This window comes from Saccopteryx bilineata, chromosome 2 (genome assembly GCF_036850765.1).
Source record: "Saccopteryx bilineata isolate mSacBil1 chromosome 2, mSacBil1_pri_phased_curated, whole genome shotgun sequence".
In the NCBI taxonomy this organism is placed as follows: domain Eukaryota; kingdom Metazoa; phylum Chordata; class Mammalia; order Chiroptera; family Emballonuridae; genus Saccopteryx; species Saccopteryx bilineata.
The window spans coordinates 361,550,729-361,570,064 of record NC_089491.1 but is presented as its reverse complement, the minus strand read 5'-3'; the positions used below and the strand labels follow the sequence as shown (position 1 = coordinate 361,570,064).

Below are 19,336 nucleotides of genomic sequence, written 5' to 3'. Positions count from 1 at the left end.
ATCAGCAGAAGGATCCACAGTGACAAAAGCCTCAGAAACCCTATCTATCCCCCACCAGAAGTGATTGCCTTTGGAGCTGCGATGTGGTCTCTCAGATTCCAGACCAATTCTGGCTTCTTTTCCTCCCTCTTATACCAACACTCCAGCCACTTCTTTCGTCCTTCGTTCTTTGTACCGTTTGGCCCTGGTCTGTCATTACTAGCCACCCCCTTGCTGTTCCAAACCACTCTGCCCAGCAGAGGTTTTTATACCAGATGGAGCTTTAGGAAATCCCTCTGTCAGCTTGTGAGAGCTTCAGCACAGGGAAACGGAGCAGCCTCCTACTCCATCTGTGGTGTCAGCCGGAAAGAACTTGGCGGCCATGTGTTGCTTTGTACTCCCAACAAACTGCTCATCTGCTGGCTTATTGAGTCATTAGGGCAGGAAATTGTATGGCATAGCCAGCGAACCGCTGCCATTGGTGTTACAGATGGTACCAGGTTCCAAGTGCCAGAGGACTGGACTCTCCAAGCCCGCAGTGAACTACAGCGATTAGGAATTATTTTGCATTTCAGTAGTTTTGAAAGGACGAGAAGAAAACATTTACAATTTTGTCTTTATACTTGTGGACATCATGTTTTATCTCATTCATTTGTTGTTGATTAAAGGCCGGTCTGAAGGTACAGCTCTCTGAAGGAAAGTTTGCCTGGTGAGCAGCGCCTGAGAAGGAGGGAGTATGGAGGAAGAGGAGTCCTCTGGTGTCTCCAAGTGTGCCCGCTTCCCTGGCACCTTTTCTGATTGCTGGGGGCATGTGGGCTGCCTCCTCTTGCCCGAGCTCAGCCCTCATGGTCCCCAGTAACCCACTGTAGCCTGCATCACCAGAATCACACAGCTGCAGCTTGCTGGTAGTGCTGAGAGCCAGGCCTCCGAGCCAGGGGGAACACCACCTTTTTATTTTTTAGCTTTTCATGTCCACCTGCAAGGTCACCATCAACCCCTTGTGTTTTTGGTGGTTGTGGTCAGAATTAGTGACCATTTCTTACTTGAGTTCTGCCCCTCCCCCATTTTGAGAAAGAAGGAACCATGGACCGGATGCTGGTCTGGGAAATGTAGTCACTGCCATGACCTGGTGGAGATGCTGCCCACCCAGAGCCACTGCTGGGGCAGGAGAGACTTCTTACTCTGCTATGACCTAGTGGAGATGCTGCCCACCCAGATCCACTGCTCACTCTCCCCTCCCTTTGTCAGGGTTGCTCTGCTTATGTTCTGGCAGAAGATCTCTCGTAAAATATTCTGTATTGCCCTGGCTGGTTTGCTCAGTGGTAGAGCATCAGCCTGGCATGCAGGAGTCCCGGGTTCGATTCCTGGCCAGGGCACACGGGAGAAGCGCCCATCTGCTTCTCCACCCCTCCTCCTCTCTTTCCTCTCTATCTCTCTCTTCCCCGGGCGCTGAGGATGGCTCCATGGCCTCTGCCTCAGGCGCTAGAATGGCTCTGGTTTTAACAGAGCTACGCCTCGGATGGGCAGAGCATCGCCCCTTGGTGGGCATGCCAGGTGGATCCCGGTCGGGTGCATGCGGGAGTCTGTCTGACTGCCTCCCCATTTCCAACTTCTAAAAAATACCAAAAAAAAAAATAAATTCTGTATTTATTTGTGTGAATTGGTCTGGGTCCCAGCCCTGGCATGGACTGGTGGCACTATGGACCTGATCACCATAGTTAAATGCCTCTTGCATTTTGAGGACCATATGCAGGAACCACTGCCCTAAATGGGCTTTCTGCACTTTGTATTTATCATGGGAAAATATATGTAACATCACATTTACTATTTTAAGCTCTTTCTGCCTCTAAAATGTAAGGTTTCTGAAGGCAGGCATAGTATCACTCCCTGTTCATTTCCCGGCAGCCCATTGAGTAATGTTTACATCAGTCACACCTAATAAAGCTCTGTTGGGTTGCATGGCCCAGTGAGGTCAGCTATAAACTGGTGGGAAAACTTACTATTCTGAGACTTAGGGAAATGAAGAATACATTCTGAATGTTCTTTCTACCCAGCCTTTCCTTTTTCTTTTACTACAGCCTGAAGCAGCAGGGTTGGATCCAGAAGGAGGGCATGTGGTGTGTTCAATGCCTGGTGCCTTTGTCTGCAGGATGCAGAGTAGACACGGTATTTTCTAAACTTTACACTCTGTGACCCTTCGGGCATAGGTCTTCTTTCTGAACTAGCTATAGTGAAGGGAAAATTGATTGTTAAACTAGTTTCATAACTGCAAATCCACCAGCAGGGCTTTGATTTCTCGTAAGCTAGTGATGGTTCAGACCGCCTGGCCCAGCCCACAGCCTCTTTTCTTTGGTCTCACATGCTGGTTCTTTCTTTGTGTCGGCTCCAGGCAAAGGAGAGATGGGAAGGTGAGGAGGGTGCAGGGATCAAAGGCATTGTTAGATAAAGGGAGGAGAGCTCTAATTCCACTAGCACTTGTTTTGGATAATTTATTCTGCAGTTGAAAGAGCCTCTGGGCACCCAGGTATCCCAAGGAACTAGGAGGAGTCTTGGGCATAAGACAGGCCTTTATTATTTTATTTATTATTTTTTTCCTTTATTATTTTTTTTAAGATTTCATTTATTATTGCCTGACCAGGCGGTGGCACAGTGAATAGAGTGTTGGACTGGGACGTGGAGGACCCAGGTTTGAGACCCCGGGGTCGCCAGCTTGAGCGTGGGCTCATCTGGCTTGAGCAAAGCTCACCAGCTTGAGCCCAAGGTCACTGGCTCGAACAAGAGGTCACTTGGGCCTGACCAGGCGGTGGCGCAGTGATGATAGACCTTGGACTGGGACGCAGAGGACCCTGGTTCGAGATCCCGAGGTTGCCAGCTTGAGCACGGGCTCATCTGGCTTGAGCAAAAAAAAAAAAAAAAAAAAAAAAGCCCACCAGCTTGGACCCAAGGTCGCTGGCTCAAGCAAGGGGTTACTTGGTCTGCTGAAGGCCCGCGGTCAAGGCACATATGGGAAAGCAGTCAATGAACACCTGAGATGTCGCAATGAAAAACTGATGACTATTGCTTCTCATCTCTCTCCATTCCTGTCTGTCTGTCCCTATCTATCCCTCTATCTCTCTCTGTCCCTGTTAAAAAAAAAGAGGTCACTTGGTCTGCTGTAGCCCCCTGGTCAAGGTACATATGAGAAAGCAATCAATGAACAACTAAGGTGCCGCAACGAAGAATTGATGCTTCTCATCTCTCCCTTCCTGTCTGTCTGTCCCTCTCTCTGACTCTCTGTCTCTGTCACAGAAAAAAAAAACTCATTTATTGATTTTAGAGAGAGGAGAGGGAGAGAGAGGAAGGATGAGGGGGTGGACAGGAAGCATCACCTTGCTTCTCGTATGTGCCTTGACCGGGCAATCCCGGGGTCTTGAACCAACCGGTGATGGCAGCATTCCAGGTCGACACTTTATCCACTGCACCACCACAGGTCAGGCCAAGACAGCCCTTTAAACAGCTGAACTTGATTGCTAGCTAGGTCTGCAGTCTAGCTGATATGTTCAGTGTTTCCTCTCTCCCTTCCTCCATTTGTTCATCTGTAATTTATTGAACACATAGCATGTGCCAAGTACTGGACTTGGCCAACTGCTGTACCAGGCTGTAAAATTTCAGTCACAGGTCAAAGCACACAGTGGAAATCATGCCTCAGAAACAGGGTTTGGTCTGAGAATAGGAGGACAAGTTCCTGCAGGAGCATTTAGAATAGTTCTTAGATAACAACAACAAAAGTGACATTAATAATAGCAACTAATCATAATAATACAGTACCTAATCTATGCCAGGCTCTGTTCTAAGCACTGTATGACACACATCTAATCTTCACAATAGCCCAATGAAGTGTGTGCACTGTTATCCCATTTTACAGATGAGAAAACCAAGAGAGAAATTAGGTCGCTTGTCTGAGGTCACTAACTAGCAAGTGGCCAGAATTAGACCCGACACCTGACATTGGAAGGTGGAAGGAGGAGTGTTTCTCCTTTCACATTTTATATATATATATAATGGTCTTTGGTCGTGTTTGGTTAGGAAGGGTGGGGACACTTTTAAGGATGTTTTCGAAAGCTGCTCACAGGAAGGATGGTGTTGACTGTGGTCAGCATGTATGGAAGGGCAGGAGTGAAGTTTGCCTGCGAAGGCTTCGGCAGACCTTGCCAAGGTAGATTAATCCTGCATCTGTGTTAGCTTTGGCTTGATCCCACGGATTTGCAGCAGCTGTTGATGTTGAGAAATAAAAACTTAGCCCCCCCCCCCCCCGGCCCTGTCAAGTGCAAGGCCCAGTCCTGAGAATGAGAGGCGGATTCCACATCAGCCCCCAGAGCTGGGGCTTCTCGGAAATCGCCCGTTCGCCTTTCCCTGCGGCATCTGTGGGTGCTGAGTAATCTCACCAGTTTCAGATGAGGTCGGCTTTTGAGTTTGCGTGTTTGTAGTCCACAGGTTCCCCAGCCTGTCTCTTCTGACGTTTGCCTCATTGTTTCGTGGGTCACTGTAAAAATATTTCTGTCCAGCATTCCCAGGATGGTAGAGCTTCCACCACAACCTTGGAATTGCTAAGCAGAACCAGCCACCAGGCTGAGAAATGGGAACTTTCGAGTAACCCAATAGCTCATTTTGTCATCCTTTTTGATTTTTGCCACGTTGAACTAATATCTTGTCTCTCTCTCTCTCTCTCTCTGGTCTATTTCATCTTTTGTTGCTTTGCTTTTGAATTTGGCAAAATAATTATAAACACTTTGATTTCAAGGCTTTGGGGTTTTGCTGCAACCTATTCTATTCGAGTCATCTGGTCGCTGAGCAGCTATGCAAGAAGGTCGTTTAGCCAGTCCAAGGTGTCATCAAAATGACCTGCAGGTAGGCTTTTATGCCAGGACAGTCATGGAGGGAGAGCAGGCATTGGATGTGAAGGTCATTCGATCTTCTGCAGCTGCAGCAATGCCAGCGTCCCCAGGTGAGGGACCGTGAGCTCTTGCTCTCTGTCCAGTCTCCTAGCTTGTGGGCTGTGCGATGGGAATGGCCTGGCTCAGCACCTCCTCCTTCCAGGCCTGTTTGAGACGGACTGTACTGTTTTTCACACTGCAGCCATCCGAGCCAGAAGGCAAAGAAACGAAGTAGGAATTCCTGTCAGAATCCCATGTGGTGTCAGGGGCTTAATAGAAAAGTAAAATCCAGAGAGGCAGTTCTTAAAAAGAAATTTCAGATGTGCCTTTAAAACCTGGAAATCCAAAGTGGGAGGTGAGAGGGAGAGAGGAGAAGAAGAAGGCAAACAGGCTTCATAAAACTGGCCAGGAAATACGTGTGTGCATCGTAGAAGGTGCTTATGGTGAAAAATACCAGCTTTTATAGGAGGAAATCCTGTTTTCAGAGTTTTATATATAGCCTACTGACTATATACAGTTGATGGGTTCACTTTAAAATAGAATTGACAGGAAAATATTTTTTGAAGAGGATGCTGACAAGAAAAGAGGAAAATAAAGCATAAATTTGATTCAGATATTAATAACGAATCCCATGTGTATAATGCTTTAGTTTTCAGAGACTCTCCACACACATCACCTCATTTAAGTCCCACATTTACCCTGTGATGTGGGTATTACTGGGCTGGGTGAGAAGGTGTGACCTGTCCAAGGTCTGGTACCATGTCACCTACTGACATCCAGTAAGATGTCAGGATCAAGATGAAAACCCAAGTCTCTCAATTCTGTTTTCTCTCTATGCTACCATGTCTTCTTCTAAGAAGGAAGTTTAAGATCATGAGGCAGCACTTATGTGACTATTATACCAAGGGAAAATATGAACTCATTTCTTGGGATCCTTAAAAGTAAGTGCATTTAGTACTCTCAGTTCTGGGTGGTTCAGACCTTTACCATCTTGTCGGCAAAGGGAGGTCCAGACTGCAGGAGATAATCACGTTGAATGAGTTTCACTGTTCATCTTCACTATTGCATCATCTTGAGTTTGGGGAAATGCTGATTTTTATTAGAGGAATTTTCACAATAGGAATAAAGACGGAGGGGTAATGTCTCTCTCCCAGTTTAATCAAGGTCAAGCTGTGCACTAAAATGAACTCTTGAGACAAAGGGGTCTTTTTTTTAATGTTTATTTTGTTGTTTTTAGAGAGAGGAAGGGAGAGAGAGAGAGAAAGAGAGAGAGGGAGAGAGAGAAACATCAATCTGTTCCTGTATGTATCCTGACTGTGGCTCAAACCAGCAACCTCTGTGCTTTGGGACAATGCTCTACCCAACTGTGCTATCCGGCCAGGGCCAAAAGTGTTTTTACTTGGGGTCCATACAAGGATGGGATCAGACAGGTTCACTGTCAAGCTTCACGAGTTTCATGAACTCTGTGAAATTACACAGAAATTTTTGTGCATGTGCATTTTTCTCTGGGGAAAGGATCTATATCTTTTATCCTCCAAAGCGCCTGTGACCCAAATTTAGTTATAAAACTACTCTTTTTTTTTATGTTTGTGTGACAGAGAGAGGGACAGATAGGGACAGACAGGAAGGGAGAGAGATAAGAAGCATCAGTTCTTTGTTACGGCTCCTTAGTTGTTCATTGATTGATTTCTCATATGTGCCTTGGCCAGGGGGCTACAGCAGACTGAGTGACCCCTTGCTCAAGCCAGCAATCATAGGCTCAAGCTGGGTGAGACTTGCTCAAACCAGATGAGCCTGTGTTCAAGCAAGCTGGCGACCTCGGGGTTTCAAACCTGGGTCCTCCGTGTCCCGGTCCAATACTCTATCCACTGCGCCACCGCCTGGTCAGGCAAAACTACTCCTTTTTTTTTTTTGTATTTTTCTGAAGTTGGAAACGGGGAGGCAGTCAGACAGACTCCCACATACACCCGACCGGGATCCACCCAGCATGCCCACCAGGGGGCAATGCTCTGTGCACCTGGGGCATTGCTCTGCTGCAAGGAGAGCCATTCCAATGCCCGAGGCAGAGGCCACAGAGCCATCCCCAGCGCCCGGGCCAACTTTGCTCCAATGGAGCCTTGGCTGTGGGAGGGGAAGAGAGAGACAGAGAGGAAGGAGAGGGGGAGCGGTAGAGAAGCAGATGGGCACTTCTCCTGTGTGCCCTGGCCGGGAATTGAACCCGGGACTCCCGCACGCCAGGCCGACGCTCTACCACTGAGCCAACTGGCCAGGGCCACTATTCCTTTTTTTAAGAGGCCTTTTTGAAAACCTTTAGTGGACTTTAGATGTCACACACACTTGAAAAGGCACAGAGGTGAATCTTGGTGATCATTTCTTTAAACTCAAGAATTTCTTATTTCCAGTCAGAATAAGAAAACCAGCATCAAAGCCAACCTCTATGACTTTTCTAACAGAAAGTTCACTTTCGGATTTGGGTATCACAGTTGACATGTTTGGAATGACCATTCCTATGCCTTCTGTACTGTTTTAGAGCAGAGTGACTATGATGCTACAACCTGAGAAAAACACTCTCATTCAGATCTACAAATCATTGGTGAATGACATAAGTTCCTAAACATATCACTATCATAAAATTAGACCATGATGACGTGTTAGTCTACAAAAGAATCACCTTTTCAGTGCCAAATGTAAGTCTAGAAGCTTAATTTTTTTTTTTTTTAACTAAACCAATGGACCTTTACTTGGAAACAAAAGATTTAACAACCGTGGATAAAACATAAGCCAAGACCTCCTGTCTTTCCCAATGGGAAAAAATGGGGAGGACTCCTAGGAAGGGAGAGAAGATAAGGGTTATAGGTGCTACAGTTTCTTCCCTCTCCAAGGAGGATACTGAGAGAAAAGAATTATCTGTTGTGATTTAGGGTGGAGCAATGGGACATGGTATAGTCCTTCTGCCTACACTGAGGGACCTAGGAAAAAAAAGAGTATTTCCTTATCCATCAAGGGGGGAGTCTTTAAAGCAACTAGACAAATGCCCTCAGGCAGTCCCAAACAGTCTAGCCTTCTTCAGGGCTTCCTTTATGTCTTGTGCGGGTGAGAGGAAAGTCCTGACTCATGCTGAGTAGCCAAGAATTTAGGTACTAGGTTGCCCAGGTTCCAAAACCTACTATTAAATAAAATAAAAGATCTAGCCTGACTAGGCAGTGATAGTGGATAAAGTGTGGACTTGGGATGCTGAAGACCCAGGTTCGAAACCCTGAGGTCACCGGCTTGAGCACAGGGTCACTGGCTTCAGCATGGGATCCTGGACATGACCCCATGGCCACTGGCTTGAGCCCAAAGGTTACTGGCTTGAGCCCAAGGTCACTGGCTCGAGCAAGGGATCACTGGCTCTTCTGTAGCCCCCCCCCATCAAGGCACATATGAGAATGCAATCAATGAGCAACTAAGGTGTTGCAATAAAGAATTGATGCTTCTCATTTCTCTCCCTTCCTGTCTGTCCCTATCTGTCTCTTTCTCTCTCTAAAAAAAATTTCTTTTAATTAAAAAAATAAAAGATCTAGCCAAAAGCCAATCATATGCTTACATTTCAAGTGTAATATGGGTGCTTATATCAAACTGCTCAGTCTAATCATCTTGCATCTGTCATCCTTATATTTAAGGCTCATAGGCTGCAGTTTACTTTAGGAAACAGTCTACCTGTCCAAAAAGAGTCTTGTTATGAGATGCTATATACCACAACAGGTCAAAGGAATAACCGTAAAGTAACCATCCATTCCTGATAAAGCATTTGGTCAAAAAGTTATGGAAGGATGCCCTGGCTGGGTTCTCATTGGATAAAGCATCAGCCTAGCGTGCCAGAGGTCGTGGGTTCAACCCCTGTCAGGGCATATATGAGAAGCAATCAATGAATGTACAATTAAATGGAACAATTAAGTAGAATGACAAGTTGAGGCTCTTTCTCTCTCTCTCTCTCTCTTTCTTCCCTTCCTCTGTCTCTCTCTTAAGTCAATAGAAAAAAATTTTTTTAAGTTATAGAAGGTGATTTTTTATTATGATAAAATTTACCATCTTAACCATATTTAAGTGTACAGTTCACTGGTATTGAATACAACATTGTTATGCAGCAATCTATCTCCGTAATTCTTTTTATTTCGTAAAATGGAAACTCTGGTTATACTTGTTAAACAATAATTCCTTATTTTCCCATTCCTGCAGCTCCTGGCAACCTCCCATTACAATTTCTGTCTTTAGACTGCTCTCAGTACCTCATATAGGTAGAATTATGCAGTATTTATCTTTTTACGACTGACATCTTTTACTTAGCATAATGTTTTCAAAGGTCATCCATGTTGTAGTGTATTACAAAATTTCCTTCCTCTTAAAGACTGAATAATAATCAGGAAAGACTATATTGTTTAACATGTTAAAGAATATCTGTCTCAAACCAGTGGCTAATATTACATATGATAGTGAAATATGTCAGGTATGTACCCAGTATGGTCAGGATGCTTTCTCTTAAATATGATTCTGGCAGTTACAGCCAATAATAAGTGGTATAACTGTTGAAAAAATAAGATAAAGTCATCTCTTTCTTGCAAATTGTGTGGCTTTCTCTTGAGACTGAAAATCTATTTTGAAGTAAGAATATATATTTTAAAATGAGCTGTTTTTACAACTCCACCTTTTCATTCATGGCCTAGATCTCGTTCTTTTGCCTATTCAAGTATTTTGTTCTTGCATTTTTCCTTTTTTGTCAATTTTTTTCTCTTTTCTGGATTATCCCCAGCAGTGTATGTTATAGTATCTCCCATCTTTAAAATATTCTCCCTCTGACCTCATCTTTAAAATATTCTTCCTCTGGGCCTAGCCAGTTAACTCAGTGGTACAGCATTGACCCAGTGTTTAGCAGTTCTGGGTTCTATTCCCAGTCAGGCCACACAGGAAAGGCAACCATCTGCTTCTCACCCCCTCTCCCTTCTCTTCCCCCTTCTCTCTCTTTCTCTCTCTCTCTCTCTCTTTCTCTCCCATAGCCGTGGCTTGATTGATTCAAGCACATCAGCCCCCAGTGCTGAGTATGGCTCCTGTTGAGCCCCCACCTCAGGCACTAAAAATAGCTCGGTTGAGAGCAGCCCCAGATGGACAGAGCATCGGCCTTAGATGACATTGCTGGGTGGATCTTTGTCAGGGTGCATGCGGAATCTATTTCCCTCTTCTTACTTAAAAAAAAAAAAATCCTCCTTCTGACTTCATCATTGTGTTTTTCAAGCTACAATCCCATTTCTCTGTTCCCTTTAATAACAAAACTCTTAAAGAGAATGGTTTATAGTCCAACTCAGCTCTTTAGCTGCCATTTTCTCTTTCTCTTCTTATAACTGTATGGCCAGTAGTCACTGCCGTCGTGGCCATGCACATGCAGGTTCCCATTAGATTCAGACAGACAGTAAAGAAACAGTGAAGCCAAAAAATGGTGAGCCATTCCTTTATTCAAGACTCACACCGGCCGGCAAGCAAACACACAGGGAAAACACTTCCCTTTCACTCAGAGCCCACAAAGCTACTAACCCATTCTCCGGTCCCGCAACCAGGAGAATCTTCTCTGGTTTTTCCTAGAATCAATGGCCCCACTAGTCTCAGCTGAGCTTGCAATAGCTCCTCACCTCTGGTTCCCCATCTGCATCCGCTCTGCCAACATGGCTACTTTCTCCGCAAAACTGGCCTCTCTCCCTTTCCCTGCCATCTTGGCTTCTTTCCTGCACTCTGCATCCTCTCTGCTCTCACTCTGCAAAAATGGCTTCCCCCTTTCTCCTTCTCCTTCTCCTTCCTTTTAAAACTTTCCTGAAGCCAAAACCTCTCCTCCCGCACACATTGGCATAACAGTGGCCTTTCCCAAGTAGGAAAGTAATTAGCAATTTCACAGATCACATACCTGGGGCTACCCAGTGCCATTTTTTAACAATAAAAGTGAGCAAATTCAAAAATTATGTTTTACCAACTCATTTGCCCAATAAGAACCTTTCTCCGTTTTATTATTTTCTTCTAAATATTTCGCACATTGTCAGGGGGACTCGAATTTGGCTGGGTCCCAGGCCCACATTAGGCGTGTGTGCTGGGCAGAGCTACGTCCCCATCCCCCCCCTCTTTCCACTGCAGTCTGTCTTTCAGCTTCACTACTTGACTGACTCCTCTGACTCCGTTAAGGTCTTATGAGGCCTTAGTTGCCTGTTCACTGGTCAATTTTCATTTTATTCACCATCTCAGCGGATTTGACACAGTTGCCTACTCCAAAACACTTTCTTCACCTGCCTTTTGTGATATCAATGTCTCCTCGTTTTCATCCTCTGTCACTCAACACTCTTCAGTCCCCTGTGTGGGTGGTCCCTGGCTCTACCCTAGGGCCTCTTTTCTTCTATAGCTGTATTCTCTCCTTGGATGACCTCATCCAGGCCTGTGACCCCGTACAGCATCTAGGCACTGATGATCCCTGATTTACATCTCAGGCCACCCTCCCCCAGCAAGTCTAGAGTTGTAAATCCAGGTGCCTGCTTTGAAATCTCCACTTGCACATGTAATAGGCAACTCAAATTTGACCTGTCCAATATTGATCTTTTTTCCCTCTCAAACTTCCTCTTCCTCCATTGCTCTTCATTTAGCTTAAACAGACCCTTGACACACTTTTGTTCAATCCTTAAAACCACAATACATCCTTGATCTTTTTTCTTGCCATCACCCCTTGACATTCAATTTATTGACCTACTCTATTGACTGTCTTCAAAATACAGCACGGCCTTACTGCCACTGCTGCTACAACCCAAATCCTTGCCACTGCTCTCAACGCCTGAGCTGTCTTCAGTAGCCTCCAGATTGGTCTCTTGCCTCCCATTTGTCTTCCCTGTAGTGGCGCAGTGTATAGAATGTCAACCTGGAGCCCTGAGGTTGCCAGTTCAAAACCCTGGGCTTACCTGCTCAAGGCATATATTGGAGTTGATACTTTCTGCTCCTCCCCTCTTTCTTTTTCTTTCTCTCTCTCCTCTCTTTCTAAAAATAAATAAATAAAATCTTTTTTTTTTTTTTTCTGAAGCTGGAAACGGGGAGAGACAGTCAGACAGACTCCCTCTTGCGCCCGACCAGGATCCACCCGGCACGCCCACCAGGGGCAACGCTCTGCCCATCAGGGGGCAATGCTCTGCCCCTCCGGGGCGTCGCTCTGTTGTGACCAGAGCCACTCTAGCGCCTGGGGCAGAGGCCAAGGAGCCATCCCCAGCGCCCGGGCCATCTTTGCTCCAATGGAGCCTTGGCTGCGGGAGGGGAAGAGAGAGACAGAGAGGAAGGAGAGGGGGAGGGGTGGAGAAGCAAATGGGTGCTTCTCCTATGTGCCCTGGCCGGGAATCGAACCCGGCTCCCCCGTACACCAGGCCGACGCTCTACTGCTGAGCCAACCGGCCAGGGCCAATAAAATCTTTTCAAAGTTAAAATGTAAATCAGATCATACCACTTCTCTGCTAACCTCAACCTTTTTTTTTTTTTTCAATTCAGTAAGAGGACTGGAGGCAGAGAGACAGACTCCCACATGTGCCCTGACCAGAATCCACCTGGCAAACCACTAGGGGGTGATGCACAGCCGCTCAGCTACTGAGCTCTTCTTGGCGCCTGAGGCAGAGGCCATGGAGCCATCCTCAGCACCTGGGGCCAACTTGCTCCATTCGAGCCATGGCTGCAGGAGGGGAAGAGGGAAAGAAAGAGAGAGAGAGAAGCAAGAGGGCGAGGGGTGGAGAAGCAGATGGGCGCTTCTCCTCTGTGCCCTGACCAGGAATTGAACACGAGATATCCACATGCTGGGCCTGATACTTAACCTAAACCTATTTTACTTAAAATAAAATTTCATAATTTTTACGTCTTCAGGGCCTTAAAGATTTGGTTCATGATTGTCTTTGACCGCTCCTCCCCGGCTCTATCTGGCTCTGTCCACCCTAGCCTTCCCCGGTCAGCCTCCTGGTCTCTACGCAGCTTCCCTGGGCCTCAGGTGGCTTTCCTTGATGTGCACGTGGCTCACTCATTACCGGGGTCTTGTGTTCAAACGTCATTTCTTCAAAGCTGCCTTCCCAGGTAACTCTCTAAAGTCCATATCACTGCCAACCCCCTGCAAGCTTTGTTCTTACCCTCCTTTGTTTAACTCTCATCAATTACAAGTGTCTGAAATTGTTTTTCCATTCAGGTTCTTTTAGAGGCTCTGCAAAGGCAGTAGCTTCATCTGCCTTGTTCTTTCTTGTATCCCTTGTGCTTGGAACAGGGGTGGCACATAGTAGGTGCTCAGTTAATATCTGCTGAATGAATTTCAGCACTTATCAGTTACAAAACATACTGGGAAAAACAGTCTATTTATAACAGTTATATGCATATATATATGCCTAATTATCAACAGGTAAAAAATAAGCAACAAAAATGAGGTTTTATTTTTTTCTATTAAATTGGAAAAACTAATGTTGATGATAATACTAGTGAGGGTGCTAAGAAATGGGCACTTTCATTTGCCACTGGTGAGAATAAAAATCCATCTAAGCATTCATAAGTGGTGAGTCATGGGTGAGTTTTACCTCAATTTTTATGATGTGCTATGGTTCCTATATTTTCTAATAATCACTTTATTCCCCTGGTAATTACTTTTGAGCCAGAAAAATTTAATAATCTTAATCTTCTTTTTTTTCTCCTTTAAAATAAAAAAATTAACCTGGCTGGATCTTTGCACCAGCCAGTTTGTGAAGCTGACCTTGGCAGCAGAGGGTCCTGTTTTGTTGTTGAGCCTCTTCTTATAGGAATGTTTAATCTGGATCCTGGAGCAGGTTTCTCTGGGATGATGCAGTCTTGGCCATTGGAAACTAAATGTGCAGAATCACTCTCAGTCTGAGGTCCTGGGCTGGCTTGGGGAGCCCATTGGAAACACGAGGCCAGGGAAGAACATGCAGCATGAAGGCGGGGCCCACCCAGTTCGAGGTGGGGGTCCCACAACCCTTCCTGCCAAGACCCAGGTCTCTACAGCAGGGGAAGCCGAACATTTCTTGGCAGATACCCTGACCAACTCCCTCGCTGCCTGGGTTTAAATTGAAACAATAATTATCACAGCCACACGTGCCTTCCCTTCTGCTTTATGCAGCTGGACTTCTATGCCTGTTTCCTTAGACATATTTGTGCCCATTCTGCCATGCCCTGGTGGCCAGCCCTCCTCTCTGCCCCGGGACTCCAGAAGAAAGGCTCGCAGCTGAATCACTGGTGGGCCATTCTTCAGTTTCTCCTTGTTTCTTTCTTTCCTAGAGGTGCATAGGTAACTCGACATTTCATTAAATTATGTTGTTTTCTGGGCTTGGCAGTTAAGTTCCCAAGTACCTAGTGGCTCACCTGAACAGTGTTTACCCGGATGGCTGAGTGCAAAGCAAACGAAACCCACACATATCTGTTCCTGTGTCTGGGCTGTTGCCTTTACATTTCCTTGACCTCACCCCACTTAGACCCTGGCCTATGACAGTGTGTACAGTCAATCTCAAGAACCTGCCAACAGATTGTGGGTTGTTTTGAGTGGCACCGAGAGTTGGTTGGGGCTGGCCTAGAATGTTGCTTCCCTGGTGTTTGCTGGCTGAATGGCACATGCTTGCAATGACGGCCAGTGTTTCAGGGACCTGATGAAGCGATGAGAGGGACAGATTTTAACTATTTGTCTTCTGTTGGATACCATTGTCCCTTCTCCCTTAGGGCTCAGGGGACACAGAGCAGGGGAGCTCCAGCCTGCTGCTAAGGTAGAAAGGCACCAGTAAAAAGCCTCCTTTTTTGCTTTAACTACTTACTGGGTCTGATTGTGTTCAAAAAAATACATAATCCTTCATCTTTATGCTTATTAGATAGAGAAAGTGCCTGGGGCGAGATAGGAGAGAAGAGTTGTCCTAGAATGAGTGTCATCCGTCCGTCATCAGCCTCCACCGTGACTCGAGCCTGGGTGGGAGTCAGACACTGGGTCTCTGCACTGTCACAGACTGCAGGGCGAGGGCGGCTGCAGCTTCACCTGTCTGTCTGTCCAGCCAGCCCTGCTTTCCATCAGTTCCTCACTTATCTGTACATTAGCGTTTTCCAGCCCACCTACCCCTCCGGCCTGGGGTTTTCAAAAGAGCTTTGCAATTAATCTAGTTTGAACTTAACCACTTTCTTTAACTATTCTTCTTACAGCTTAAACTTTGGAACAAATATCGAATTTCCAACATTCCATCGCTAATATTCTTGGATGCCACCACCGGAAAGGTCGTGTGCAGGAATGGGCTGCTGGTGATCCGTGATGATCCAGAAGGTGAGACCTTGGCGTATCCATCCTGAACTCTCTCTCTGTCCCTCTGCTGACCTGTTCCTCTATTGCCAGAGAATGTAAAAACTGAATACAGTTGACCCTTGTACAACATGGGGGTTAGGGGCACTGATCCACATATAACTTGGACTCCCCCCCAAACTTAACTACTAATAACCTACCGTTAATGGGAACCTTACTGATTGTGTTAAACAATCCATTGACACATATTTTATATGTTTAATATATCATATACTGTGTTCTTACAATAAGCTAGAGAAAAGAAAATTATGTGAAGAAAATCATAAGGAAACAAATATATTTATAGTACTGTGTGTTTTTATCAACACTGTAGGTTGACATCATCAGTTTTAGGCCGCACAATTTATCTAACTGTTGGTTAAAAAAAAAAAAAATCTGTGTATAATGGATCCAAGCAGTTCACCCATGTTGTTCAAGGGTCAACTGTGTATCTAAGTGGGTTTATTTGGCTAAAGAATATTGTCTTGATGAAATTATAGTATTCTCCAGGTCATGGTTAAGATTTTTAAAGGGATCAGAATGTCCCCCCTGGGAGCTTTAATTCATAGGCTGAAGGAGATGGAATCTGAGAGAGGAAGTTCAGCTTTGAGGGTTGAGGAGGCTTTTGAGAAGCAGCCAGAGCTCAGAGACGGCTGGTGCTGTTTCCATGGCAGCTGCCACCTTCACAATGGGAGGAACACTAAGTGATTTTTTTTTTTTTAATATTACTGTAGCAGAGTCACAGGCTCTGTTGCTCTCCTGGTCTCAGTGGAGAGTGCACCTCATTTCTTGGTGCTGCCCAAGTCCTGCAGGCCTTGGTCTTGCTGGCCACTGGGTAGATGGCCAGGCATTGGGAAGGTTCCCCTGGAGCTGGAATCATAAAAGGGTCCTAAGAGCTTTCTCCCTCACTTTCTGATCCAACTAGAGGATTCAAGCCTGGTCACAAATTTTCCCAATGAAAGTTTCACCTGCTCCAAAGAATGGCCCTCAGTGAAAACTAAGGCATGAGAGAACCAAGTTTGTACCTTCTCAAATTTAAATGCACACACACCCGTGAAGCTTGTTAAAATGCCCGTTTCCTCCCTCCCCCAGCCCCCATATTTTTGGACCCATTTGTTCAGGATGGGCTTGGCCACCTGCTTTTTCCTCCGGTCTGTGCTTCTCCCTCCGCCCCATTCTCCCCTCACCCCAGGTGATTTTGAGGCAGTGGTCCATGGACCACCCTCTGAGAAAACACTGTGTCTGTTGAGCTGAGAGCATATTATTTGCTCTTCCTGCCTGGGACTTAAGTGTCGTGAGAATGAAGACCATCTGGGTTGTGTGAGTTTTACTCTTTCCTTTCCCTAGACCTAAATTCTTATCTCACTTGGTTCCCTGGGCCCCAGCCCAGACTATCTGAACCAGAAATTCGGGAAGGCGGGGGCTGGGGTGTGGGGGGTGGAGCATGATATTTTATTTACTTAAAATTTTTTTAAGAGAACAGCTTAGGAAGACACAGCATTTTGTTTTAAAAGATTTTATTGTTTTTAGAGAGAGGAGAGAGAAAGAAAGAGGAGGAGAGCGGGAAGCATCAGGAGAATCTTTTTTTTTTATTTTATTTATTCATTTTAGAGAGAGGGGAGCGAGAGAGAAGGGGGGGGGAAGAGCAGGAAGCATCAACTCGTAGTAGTTGCTTCCTGTATGTGCCTTGACTGGGCAAGCCCAGGGTTTCCAACCTGCAACCTCAACATTCCAGGTCAATGCTTTATCCTCTGTGCCACAGGTCAGGCTCTTTTTTTTTTTTTTTTATGATTTTAAAAAATATATTTTATTGATTGATTTAACAGAGAGAGGAGGGGGTGTGAGCGAGAAGAATCAACTTATAGTTGTTTCACTTTAGATATCCATTGCTTGCTTGTTGCTTGTCATATATGTGCCTTGACAGGGCATGCCAAGGGTGTCAACCTGGCGACCTCAGCATTCCAGATTGATGCTCTGTCCACTGCACCACCACAGGCCAGTCAGGAGTATCATATTTAAAAATGCCCAAGCAGATTCTGAAATGTGTCAGAGTTGAGGGTCACTGAGATTCCAGGGTTAGAACTAAAGAAATTTACAGATGTTTAATACCTGAGGCAGTGCTCCCCCGACCTGGCCCATTATCAGAGTTACCTGGGGAGTCTGTTTCATGTTTTTTGTACATAAGCTTCAACCCTGGATGCTGGGACTTGGGGTATGACCTGGGCTTCCAAATTCTTCAGAAATCCCTCAGGAAATGGTCCCCGTGATCATGCAAGTGTGGAACCATTGCCTTGAGGACAGGTAGGGCTGCTCTGTCAGGTGCTTTTTGTTCCTGTGTTTTTAGCTGCAGGTCCTGTGGGTATGTTAACAAATACTATTTGATGGTGAGGTTGTCACGCTCTGAGCTCTGAGGCCTCTTGGGTCAGAGGCCACACTGAAGATTCTTAACCTGTTCACCATCTGTTGCCTGTTTCAGGTTTGGAATTCCCTTGGGGACCTAAACCCTTCAGGGAAGTCATTGCAGGGCCCTTGCTTAGAAATAATGGGCAGAACCTGGAGAGCAGCAGCCTGGAGGGGTCTCACGTGGGAGTCTATTTCTCTGCACACTGGGTGAGTGTTTGGTCCCTCTTTAGCCCAGACAGAAGGAAGCAGTGCTGTCACCACCAAGGCCAGCTGTGATTGGCTTCTGGAGGTGTGACTGCTTGGGCATAATTTCCTGGCGGTCTTCCTTTCTTCTGTACCCAATGCATTATTGATGTGCAATAAGTGCTTATTCTTATGAATGATAACAGCAAGAAAATGACTTCTTTTGACTGGTCTAAAAGGATAGTTTTCTTAACCCACTCGGATGAGGCTTCTAATGGTCCCTGAGGGGTTTGGTTTAACTGCTGCCTGCTGGCCTGCTGTGAGGGGTGGGGAGGAGGCCATGCAGGATGCTTGGCATTAGGAGAGGCATGTTTGTTCCTGCTTCTTTTATGAACCAGGTTTTGCCAGCCCAATTCTACGTGGTTCTTGCTTGCCTGGCTTCTGATGGCAAGTAGCTGGGAAAGGGGATGTCGAAGGTGCAAAGTCACACTGCCGGAACCATTCTTGTCTTTCAGTGTCCCCCCTGCCGAAGCCTCACCAGGGTCCTGGTAGAATCCTACCGGAAGATCAAGGAGGCGGGCCAGAAATTTGAGATCATCTTTGTTAGTGCAGACAGGTAACGAGCACAGGTGGGGGGTAGGGCAGCACAGCCTTTCTGCAGGTGGTTAACATGCCTTTCTCTCACCTTACACTCTCACTTCTGTAGTAGAGTTCCGAGACTGGGATTGAGGGAGATATATCTGGGATTAGTGGCAGAGGGACAGATGCATTTCACATTTACTCTTAGCATTGTCTGAAGGGAAGCTGAGAAACTTTGTTCTGGCTGTAAATATGGAGATATGTCCTAATTCAGGCCTGAGTCATTTGAGATTAGGATGCATTTTCCTGATCAGTTCAGTTTTTTGGATTGTGGAGAAAGGCTATGGAGGGGGAAGGATGGAAAGAAAAGAGCCAGAGACGGATGGACTGAGATGTCTGCCTTAGATGCCTGTGTAGTCATTTTCCTTAGCTCTGGCCCCGGACTTTATCTGGGGGCTATCACAAAAAACAGAAGGGCAGACAGACCTTTTTCCTGGAGTATGTCAGATTCTTTTAGCCTCGGTTTCCTCTGCTTCATGCCCTATCGCTGGCTTTTACTCATCAGTGACCTTCCTGAGTCACAGAAGTCCTGCCTCCGTTCAGACCGAGCCACCAGGTGCTTCTGTCTCATCAGTTCCTGGTCCAGAGGGCTCTCTGAGATGCCTGCACACTGAGAGCATGGTGTGCGCTGCTGCGGCCTTGATGTCTATTTCATGCTTGGTTTAGTGGCCGGTGGGCCCGCCCGCTGCTCTGCAGCTCCCCCTCTCAGTGCTGTGCGTGGGGGCAAGCTTAAAGGCATGCCAGGCGGAGCAATCACTCTCTTAAAGCTTTAAAATATATATTGACTCTATTGAAGTATAATTGACATATAGTGAAATGCATAAATTTTATTATTTTTTGAAATGCATACATTTTAAGTGTATAGTTCAATGAA

General features: G+C 45.9%; 1 protein-coding gene across 1 annotated transcript in view; it reads left to right on the top strand.

Annotated features, from left to right (window-relative positions):
* Window positions 1–19,336, top strand: part of NXN (nucleoredoxin) — a 179,105-nt gene that overhangs the window by 132,880 nt on the left and 26,889 nt on the right. The window contains exons 2-4 of the mRNA XM_066263098.1: window positions 15,105–15,222; window positions 17,714–17,847; window positions 18,339–18,439. Coding sequence (XP_066119195.1) covers window positions 15,105–15,222; window positions 17,714–17,847; window positions 18,339–18,439 — 353 coding nt within the window. The remainder of the gene's footprint in view (window positions 1–15,104; window positions 15,223–17,713; window positions 17,848–18,338; window positions 18,440–19,336) is intronic.